An 11,461-nucleotide genomic window follows, 5' to 3' on the forward strand; every position below is an offset into this window, starting at 1 on the left:
AAAAAACAAACAAACATACACCTTCCACTCAGACAAAGAAGGCTGGACTCAGTGGTTGTATAGGGAGCACACCCTGTTGGCCATGCATGCACATTTTCACGCAGAATTCTGAGGAGCATACCAGCTCACATTCTCAGCCTTGAAAGTCAACTCATTATCTACTGGCCTTGACTCCATTTTCCAGCTCCATGAGAAACTTAAAAAAAAAAATCCTAGGTTTTCCTTTCTTCATGATTCTAACATATAAGCTTATACCTCCCCCTGAAATATTTTCTCCTTACTGGCATAAGTTGTTTTTTTTTTGTTTTTTTTTTTACCACTCCTGCCCACCAAATGCACAGAATCTCCTTGTCTTCTCAGGCCATCTCGCTCGTCTCCAGTGAGCCAGCAGGGACTCCTGCTCCATCAGGAGTAAATTCCCCTTTCTTGATTCTCTCCACACCCAGGAGTCTCTGTGATCCCATTGTTCTCTCCCAGCCTGGTCTCGCCTCTTTCACCCGCTTCCCCGTTCACTGGATCGGTGAGAAGAGGTCACTCTCTGGTTTGCTCATTGGAAGAGACCACCGTTTCTGCATCTTAAGATGAGGAAGACATTCTCCCATCCCCAAATAATGCCCTCTCAACACTGCTTCTCACATTACATACAGCACAAAGTCAAGTACGTTGCTTTGTTTTCTAATCATCTACATTCAGTAATTCCAGTTCAGAATAAGCTATTCTAATTTATTTGCTGGGCTACATTTTGTTCTGTTGTACAAAAGGTCACCATTAGTCAGAGTCTACTCAACGTCTATTTATCTATGGTCTATCATCTCTTCCAGAAAGTGTTATCGCAACTTGTTCTTTTGAATTAGTTTAACACTATAGGTACAGTGATTTGTTTGATGAAAATTTATTCCCTCTTTTTGTACAGTGAAAATAGTATTGAAAATACTTGAAATTTATTGCATAAGAGGAAAGAGGTCTATAGCAAAAATAAAATGCACATCTTAGACACTCATTTGTGGAGGCAAGAGACACCTCAGGTGCAGCTCTTTGGTGTATTTGCAGCTTTTGTTCGAGTTGATAATCCACTCTGCTTCTTGCATTAGGAATTCATTCCCCTCTGCACGTTGTCGCTGCTATGGTCCCATCAGGTGTAAGAGCAATACTGAACTGTCACGTCCCCAAGAGTAGCACACACACATGTATATTCTAGAAGGCAACTACCTAGCCTGAATTGGTTATCATTTCCCTCACATCCCGAGATTCAAAATAATTTCTTTGAAGTCAGTAGTGACAAACTTGCATTTCCGTTGCGCATGAACAGTGCTTACCAAATGTTAGAGACTTACATAATTAGTTTATTCTTTGCTATAGTTCATGGCAATTCATAAACTTATTGAACAGTTGATTTTTGGCTGTCGGAGGAACATTAGCTATCGTAGAAACCTCGGTTCATTTTATAATTAAAGAATTTGAGGCTTGTAGACATGATATAGAATATTTAAGATCCCCGGACTATTTAGACAATCAAAAAATGGGTAAATTCCTTAGTAAAGTGGTAGAGAAAAATCTGAAATTAGTTTAGATTTTACTTTTTGTTTCAGTCTTTTAACTCAAAAGACCAACTGCTAGCTCGTTCTTCTGTCTCCTCCATGAGTAGCCTTATGTGTACTGGACGGGATTCTCCTGCAATGTAGAGCACTTCATGAACCGGCCGAGAACTGTAAGCTTTGAAAATTTGAGTAGCTGATCGCAGTATTGTTAGAGAGTTTAAAACATTTCTGAACATAAAATATCAAAGCAATCTTACTATATGTATTAGAACACAGAGTGTGTCACGTCAAGTTTTCTAAGACTTTCTGAGAGAGTTCAGAAAATAGGAGATAGAAGAACTGAGAGCAGGGCTGAGTGGAGCCCTTGCACTCTTGTGACTCTCCTGCACAGAATATCTGAAGAGAAGGTTCTCCTCCTATACTTCCTGTCTTCTGAATTTCCCTAAACCTTTAATTGATTAGGTGGAAACATTTAATAATTGCACAAAATTGTCAAATATCAGCAACCTCGTCTACTTCTAAATAGCTGACAGTGGGACATTTCTGGAGTCATAAGTCACATCTCTGAACGCGTTGACCTTACACTGTGACCTCAGGAGTGATTCAGCACTTCTCGCAGGAGAAGTGATTCAGAGAAGGGAAAATAGCAAAATGGATATGGTTATGTCAGGTATTTGCCCAATGGTTGACTTGAGTGGTGACACGCTGTGCTTATTGTAGAGAGAGACTTTTCCCCATCAGACAACACATTTAATAAAAGCATCTTATGTACAGTCAAACTTTTATTCATCTCGGAAAGGGGAATAGAAAGCTAGAACTAAGTTTCTCAGCCCACAGATGCTAATAAATTCACTGCTGAGAAGGGACAAGCCCCTCCCCCCTCCAACAAGTTTCCTCTCACACACACCCTTCTATATTCTTAATTATATTTGATAACTATACATAAATTCTTATATTTATCAATTACTCTTATTCTAATTAAGTAATTCACTTAATTAAATGGAAACATAAAGAACACCTGCTATTTGCCAGGTAATATGTAAGTGTCAAGAATATAGCATTCTAATAGATGGAATTGATTTCTGCATTCCCTCGTTAATCCCAACCCAATAAAGAAAATAAAAAATGTGAGAAGCACTTATTTTCAATCATTTAATTCAAGTCAATTCAAATTAGTAGCACGACCTCACATAGTTGCATCCCTTGCTTTATCGTCTTACCTGAAGGATCTTATCACCAGGCTGCAGCAAGTTGGATGCTGGCCCATCAGGCTGAACCCTAGTAACAAAGATACCCTATAAGTCAGAAGTAACAGAGGTTAGGATTCTATCATCACCAAGAACTAGGTCTATTTAAAAAATATTTTAAAATAGAAAACAGACTAATAATTACACGTGTAGGCGTTAAAGTGCATAATATTTTAAGCAAGACATCACTCTCTGCACTAATTTTAAGAAAAGCAACGCGACTTGCATTAAAGACAAAACAAAACAAAAAACTCATCTTCATTTTAAAGTGTACTTGTGATTTATTAATTTAATGGCATATTCTTAATCATCATTTTCCTAAATCATTTGTAAGTGATACTGAACCATTTTTCATATAATTTCTAGATTTGTTTTGAGTTGTTCTTCATTCAAAACACCTCCTACTAATGGTTGTCAATTCAACATACTTTAAAAACCTTAAAAGAATTATGCATGCATACCTACATGTTTATTTTAATGAGCATTACTTTGTATGTTATTGAGAATTTTAATATAAAGTATATATGAACAAATTAAACATAAAACAACTCTAAATAGCATATTAAATGATTTATTAAAATTGTACATAAGTGTAAAAATATCTAAATTAATTAACTTTTTATAAACATATCAACTTAATTGTGTTTATTATGTAACTAAATCAAACATTTCCTGAGTGACTGTGGCATCTCGAGCTTTTATTTCCAGAGAACAAAGTCATGCCAAATATTATTCCAATGAACTTGCAATCTATTGGAAAATCAAGAAAATAGGCAATTGCAAAACAGTGTGACAACTGTCATGATGAAGGCCTAAAAGATCGTTTTAAAGGTTACATGTAAGTAATTGGTGGTATATCTGGCCTTTTCGAGAGACTCCCGACAGCTGAGTCATAAAGGACAAGCGCTGAAACCAGTGAAGGCAGGGGGGACATACAAAAGAGAGAGCACACGGTACAGCCGGGAAACTGCACGTTGTCCCATCAGGACTGGGTAGGAGTGGGTAGGCTGGGAACATGGCAGAGGATCAGGCAAAGAAAACGTAAGGGCCAAAGCAATATGAGCACTTGGCTGTGAGTCAGGACGGACTGGGAGGCCGTCAGTTGTTGTTTCAATCACTTTGGGGAGTTACAGAAGCATCTGAAACATGATCGTTGTGAGACTTTCATTGATATGCTGAAAATGAATTGATGGATGGATAAATCAAATGTTCTGTGTTTAAATACTGGAATGTTATGTAGCAACACAACGTAACGAAGTACTAATTCATGCTACAGCGTTGATGAGCCTTGAAAACATTGAGCGAAGCAAGGCAGTTCCAAAATGTCACAGAATTCATAATTCCATTTCTACGAAACATCCAGATAGGCTAATAAATCGAAATAGAAAGTAGATGAGTGGTTGACAGAGGTTGGCTGGTAGAGGAGTGGGGAGTGACTGCTAATTGGAAAGAAGCTTCTGGCAGCGTAGTGGTGATGCCCTGGGTTCACATCCACAAAGGCAGCCGTCCAGAACCACCTGTGGCTCCACAGGAGAAAGATGGGGCTTTCTACTCCTGTAAATAGTTACAGTCTTAGAAACTCACAGCGGGCAGTTCCACCTTGCCTTAGGGTCACTGTGAGTCTGTATTGACTCCATTGTGTGAGGTGTAAGCATATTTTGGATTCAAATATGGTGAATATACTAAAAGTCACTGAATTTTACAGTCTGTAAGGGTGAGTTTTATAGTACGTGAATTATATCTCATTATAGTTACAAACCTATTTTCAATTCCTACAGAATATTCATAGAAGATATTTTAATATCTGTGCCTACTGTCATACACTACTTACTTATTTAGAAACTTAACAATTCTCATTTAAACCTACAACTTTGTGTGTGTAAATTGTTTCCACAGTGCATAATAACCATCTGCATAATTATTAACCTAAAATCCTACTCCTAGAATTTATGTTAAGGAAATAGCTAGACAAGTTTGTAATAAATATTATACAGTTGTATCACAGGTAAATTGTAATACCAATGGTAATAACCACACCAAAATATCTAATAATAGGAAATTGATTTTAAAAATCATGGCAAAGCCCTGTAATAGAATTATTTTAAAAAGTGCTAGATAGCAGACACAGAAGGTCCTGAAACAAATAGACTATAAAATATGTGTGGTATGATACTATTTTTGTTGAAGTATGTTAATCTGTATATTTGTGTAAGGAAATATCTGGGGGGAGATATACTCCTAAACATTCAGTGGTTATACGAGGTGATGGGACATTACATTTCTTTGCAGGTAGCTATGTTTTAAATTTTTATTATAATGACTATGCAGAACTTATAACCTTAAGAATACAATAACAATTCTTTAAAAACCACGGTCAACTATGGCTCTATTAGGCATGTTTCACGAATCCTTCAATAGTCGGTTGCTTTGGTTAATGCAGTTGTACAAATGGCCATTTCAGAAGGAAAATTTAAATTGGTTATTTAAAAAGAATAGTTAATTCAGGTCCAATGATTAATCCATCAGATCTGTGAATGCAACCGGAGATGGTGTTGATTGTAAAAACAGATATGAGCCCTCTCGTTCTCTCTCCGCTGGGCACAGTGCTCCCAGGCTTTCTTCGTCTCAGAGACGGTACGTGCAATCAGCCCCTTCGGTGCACACTCCCTCTGTTGTTGGGGCCTCCATGTAACAGACAAATGAGGTGATTGCACAACATGAGCTGCTGCAGCTCTGGGTGATGAAGGTGAAGAAGTTGTTTGGGTGATTATGTTATCGCAGCAGTCAAAGTCTGTGCCACACAGTTCATTTTGATTGCCTTTCCTCAGTTCATTGTACAGGAACCGTTTTAATAATGTTTGTACGATTCCAGACCGGAGGGGCTGAATTATGGCCATCCATAGATATCTGCAATGCTGGGAGGAGCCAGCACACTCCATAACCTGACTGCTGAAAGAATACAAATGGTATGTCTGTGGCAGATTTAATTTCATCCGTTGCATAGCTCTGCAGGACTCAACTGCTGCTCTGAAGACTCGCGTTGCAGCTTCCTAATATGGAGGCTTGGGCCACTTGAAGCATGTATTGCTCTTTTCTAAAGCTTTATTACTTTTCTTCAATCAATAGACCTCATTAGCTAAGAAATTACTAATACTCATTCACATAGTTTCCTTTTATAGTTATCTATGTACTCACATATATTATACATACCGATGTACTCATATCTTCTTGTATACATATCAAAAGATAATGAAAATTTCCCTGACCTATTGCAGCCTCCTTGTATACTCTATTAGCCCATGTACTGCCATGTTAGTTGAAACAGCAACGAATGCTCCATATGATAGTGGTCTGGGGCATTCATGATAATCATCCATGGAGCTGGAATATTTCCCAAGACTTTCAGCACAGGAGAAAGAAAGGAAGAGTGGGCGGGGAGGAGAAAAAGAAGCATGCATATGGAGGGTTTAATAGGGCATTGGTGTTGACTTCATTTCTTGAGATGGACTGCGCTTCTTTAAAGCCCAAAAAGAAAAAAATTCCTCCATATTCCTTATCCTTCAAACCTAAACAGTAGTCTGAGTGTCGGTGGTGGGGAGGAGCTGAAATTTACTTGGAATCTTTAGTAACAAGCAAGTTCATCATAAAGAAAGAAGAAAAGAAAGAAAGAAAAAAAAGACTTCCAGCAAAGGCCACTGCTCTAATTTTTCATTGTGTTTTTATAGATACATATATATATGGTTATATAATATGGATATGTACATATATATCAATATGAAAGAGGCTAAAGAAATGTGGACCTGTTACATCATCTCTACTATGACTAACACTGGTAAAAAATGTAGACCGTGAACACTATACTGAAAAAGGTCATTGTAGCCATGTGGTGCCCTTTCAACTAACTCAGATGAAGACTTCGAAGTATACTTTGGCATTGATGACAACTTTGTGGGAAACCATCACACTGTTTGTATCACGACCATTAGAACAATACTAAATCCTATGATTTGTTGAAAAGCCAGCTAACTTTCAAACAAGAGGAATCCGTCTTGGCCATATCAAAGATCAAAATAATCCCAAAGTTTCACAGCCATTGAGCCAATGCAGGTTCATCAGGACCCGATAGGACAGGGTAAAACTATCCTTGTGGGTTTCCTACACTGTAACTGTTTAGAGGAGTAGAAAGCAGAGTCTATCTCTCTGGACTTGAGTGGTGGTTTTGAACTGCTGACCATGTAGAACATAGCCCGCTGTGTAACCATTAAGCCACCAGGGCTCCACATCAAAATAATAGCAATTTATAATTCTTATAACTCTGCCTTTCAGCTTCAGCTTCTTGCAATATCTGAGAGAGTGTTAGGCATGGAACAAAATATCATACAATACACTCAAACCTAATAAAATAATCTATAAAACCATCTTACCCAAGGAAGAGAACATTCCAGTAACTACTTTTTTCATTATTGTCGTATGTATTAGTTTTCTATTGCTACTGGAACAAATAGCTCAAACCTAGTGGCCTAAAACACCAGAAAGGTCCTATCTTACAGGGGTGTGGATCAGAAAGAAGCCCTGAGGTTGTTATGGCTTATGTGTTGGGCTGTGAACTGCAAGGTCAAGAGACGGAGCCTTCTGCTCTTGTACAGAGTTACCGTTTCAGAAACCACGGGGCAATCCTCCCCTATATATCCTCTAGGGTCACTACAAGTCAGCAGCGACTCAATGGCAGTGAGTTTGATTGCTTGCTTATGTAGATTAGAAGCCAATACAGAGTTCACTGAGCTCAAACAAGGTCTTTGACAGGGCTGCCTCCTTATCTTGAAGCTTCAGGGAGAATCCACTCCCCTGTCTTTTCCAGTTTGCAGGTCATGTCCATGTGTCTTGGATCACGGCCCTTTCTTTCATGTTCAAAGGATCAGGAGTACATCTCTCTGACCAATCTTTCATAGTCACATCTCCCCCCATCGTCACCGGGAAAGATTCTGCATGTTTAAGGACCCGTATAGTAGAGGGGCCACCACAGTCCCCAGGTTAGAATCACAGGCAGTGAAATCGACACCTAACGATAACTCCCACGGCCAGCCCTGCTCTCAGCTTGCACTCTAGCACTGTTCAGTCCTGCCAAGGGCATGTTAATGCACAACATAGGCAGAGAGTAGAGTTTTACTATTGTCATAAAAGTGAAATATCAGATAATGCGATAGTAAGTAAGGAGTAGGTGTAACAATGGTACATATCTCAGAAGGTTATTGGATTGAATGAGTAGATACAACGCAAATACTTATAACAGTGAATGGCACTCTGAAGAGACATAATAAACATTAATATAATTATTATAAGTCTGAAAGGCAAGCTACTATGCAAAATAGTAGCATCCAGCAAAATCTACATTAAATGTATCTTATTCTCCAAGTGTACAAAGTTCTCTGGTAGGAAATGATTATTTCCCTCTCACTGTGGAATGAAGGCCAACATTGGTTTCTTTCCCTTGACTCCCCAACAGATACGAATCCTGACAGAAGAAGAAGGATGGGGACAGGCTTGTTTAGGGAGAAGGGTAGGAAAGGAGCGGGGTGTCACTAGCCTCCTCTGCAATCTCCTCATTGGGGTTCTCCGTGATGAGGACTCCCATTACGACTGGCTTTTTGCAATTGACCTGGTCCTATGTGGAGGGCGTCTGTCTCCTAACTACCAGAGGCCATTTCCTTTGGTAGAACCGAGTCAGGATCACGTGCTGTCTAGACGAGTGATGGCTATTAGAATCTACTCTAGCCAGTGGTTTCTAGTTTTATTGCTGCCTCCCTGCTGGCAAAGCCCAGGTTCCTTAGGGGCTTGGAAGCACAGCAGTGTTCTCGCACATCAGCCGCAGAGGACGTCTCACATGGGAGCAACACGGGAGGGACAACAAAAGGTCATGTTCTTCTCAGACACCGGCGGCCAAGTGTGGTCGAACAAGCCACAGACCCCTCCACCCCAGCATGGCAGAAAAAGCTCCATCGCTCTGAATCAAAGCTGATAAAGAGAGGACTGGACCGCTGCTAACACCGGCAGGACAAGCTGTCATTTCACGTTTCCACACCATTTTTTTAGCTCCTCCTTATGGAACTTACATTTTGCTCTTCCCAAGGGTCACCAAAGTGAACTTATATGAAGTTTCGCCTTTCACAAATGATTTTGACAAAAAGGTGAGTTTGAGAGGTGCTTCACCGTGAAAAGATCTGACCTTGACCTGCTGAATACCTGGACACCATACTCTTCTGGACACCGCCCTGAAAGGGCTCAGGAAGGTAGGCTACGAGGCCAACATTTAAATTCCAACTTTAGGGGAGAACAGAACTTTACCTGACTTTTAATGATGAAGGTGAATGACGGTGACAGTCTTAGCTCTTGTAAATGTAGACACCAAAATAGAAGCTGGCTTAAGGGAACTGCAGCTGCGATTTATGAAATATTCTTTTCCTTAAGAGTCTAAAAAGTCTTGGCTCTAGCTTTTGCTAAGAAAATGGCTTTTAGGAAGGCTGTATCAATAAAAATGGCATACAATGGTATTTACAATTGGAGTTTATTGGCTAATGTAGTACATGTAGTGTTTCATGCTTTCATTTAATTAGCACATACAAAGAGCGTTGTTGGAAGAAAATTTGACTCATAAAAATAGCAAGATACAGATGCAATAGCTTTTAGGGAAAAATGTTTTTGCCAAAATAAAAGTAATATTAATTTCTTTTTATGAAATGGGCACGTTTGTATGAAACTGTATTGTGGCTCTTTGAAGCAACATGTACACAGTGGGTTATATTTACTTAGTCCCTGTGACTATTAGGAGACTTTATATATCAAGCATTAAGGTATTCTTAATAGTGTTCCTGTCCGTGAATCAAAACTATCACAAAATATTGTAAGGTTAATTGCTGTATATAAAATTTTAGGCCTTGAATAAATTGCTGTCTTAGTAACCGAGGATTTTATATGCCATAAAAGAAAAGATTCACCCCTAGTCATTGGAACGAAAAGGATAGAAATGATAGAAGAGGGAGGGTGAAGGGAGGGGGAGAGAAAAGGACAGTTCAGGCAGAGTGACGCTGACAGCTGCATCTAGTGCTTCAGAGTAGGGGTGACGTTTCTCCCACTAAACAATGAAATGTAAAATGCCGTAAAAGATGAACAGAAAGGAGCCTTGCTGCAGAAACAAAGTTCAAGACTCACAAAGCAGAGACAAAAATGAAAACCTGAAATCCACGGGACAATGACAAAGATCTCAATGGGGTTTACCCTGACAGAAGAAATCATGCATCATTTGGTCCTTTCCTTTAGATCATTGTGAAAATCGGTTCGTTTTTGTGCGTGAGCGCTGTTGAGCTGATGGTGGCTCACAGCAGCCCCGTGGGACACGGTAGCTTTTCTAGGCTGTGATCTTTATGGACAAAAATCTGTAAGTAGCCGAGTGCTTAACCTCTATACCAGGGGACTGCTCTCTACAGTTTTTGCATCCTTGGGAGACTCTCAATTCTCTGAAGTGGTCTTTGAAGACTGGGAACAAATGAAATATGAAGGGGCAATAGCAGTGCTGTAGGTGGACGAAGTCATGCTTCCTGGTGAAATTCTCATAGGGAAGCCCTGTTACCCTAGAAAATTAAGCAAGTGCATTGTCACGGGGAAAAGAAATCCTAGTGCAACTTATTGGGGCATTTCTCACAAGTTTAAATGTTCTTAAACTTTCTTCCTAATGAACTTCCAGGATCCTCCTGTGTCCGTCGAGAAAATCTATCAAGATGACCCCTTTGTAATTCCAGAAAAACAGTCAAATAAATAACCTCTGAGTTGACTTGTCTTCCTTCAATTTAACTGGCCCAGCAGATCTCCACTGAAGCTGCTGATTCGCTTGAAGCTTATTTTGAAGGCACTCTAAGAAGACAGAGCTGTGTTCCTGAGAGCATTTATCTGCAGGTATCCATTGCTCACAGAGACATGTTTAAATATGTTTTGTGTGGAATCAATATGTGCATGTATGAACTAGAACCCTGTGAATGATACTTTTGACTTGTCCTTGATTCTCTCCCTCTGTAGGCATATGTAAACACATATAAAGCATACTAGAATATTTAGGGTACACGTTATATCATGGTTGCTGTTCATTGCCATCGAGTTGAATCTGACCCATGAAAATCTGATGTGTGAAGCAGAACTGCTCTAGAGAATTTTCAAGGCTGTGAAAATTTTCAAGGCTGTGAAACAGAGCCAATCATTAGGTCTGCTTTCTGAAGCACTTCTGCATGAATTTAAGCCCCCAACCTTTCCAATGGTAATTGAACACTTTACCATTTGTGACACCCAGGGGCTTACATAGGTTAATTTTCAAGATAATATTATTTGGACTTGTTGAAAACATCCAAAACATTGAGCAAAATATTAAGCAGTAGGAATAGGAATTCCTATTCAAAATGGTAAATTGACTATTAGAATATTTTTTACTATGTGAGGCTGATTGTTTTAGGGAGTTTGAATGTAAGAGCTAAAACTGTGTTGGGTTTTGCTTACTTTATAATTATTATTTTTTAAAATGCATGACCCTAATCTTCTAATTATTATCTAATGATTAAACCTCTCCTTGGGATCTTTGTCTTTCTTGACTAAATGTACATTTTCAACTTGTTTATTCCTTGATGAAGTTCCTGC

At 39.1% G+C, this 11,461-nt stretch overlaps 1 protein-coding gene across 6 annotated transcripts in view; it reads right to left on the reverse strand.

Moving 5' to 3' along the window:
* LRRC7 (leucine rich repeat containing 7) overlaps positions 1-11,461 on the reverse strand; it is a 595,712-nt gene that overhangs the window by 15,926 nt on the left and 568,325 nt on the right. For 5 of the 6 annotated variants that reach the window (XM_045292109.1, XM_045292107.1, XM_045292106.1 and 2 more), the window contains one exon: positions 2,759-2,833. In XM_045292109.1, coding sequence (XP_045148044.1) covers positions 2,759-2,833 — 75 coding nt within the window. The remainder of the gene's footprint in view (positions 1-2,758; positions 2,834-11,461) is intronic. The other variant, XM_045292108.1, reaches the window with a different exon arrangement.

Source organism: Echinops telfairi, unplaced genomic scaffold (genome assembly GCF_000313985.2).
Source record: "Echinops telfairi isolate 266 unplaced genomic scaffold, ASM31398v2 ScPeMD7_443;HRSCAF=831, whole genome shotgun sequence".
In the NCBI taxonomy this organism is placed as follows: domain Eukaryota; kingdom Metazoa; phylum Chordata; class Mammalia; order Afrosoricida; family Tenrecidae; genus Echinops; species Echinops telfairi.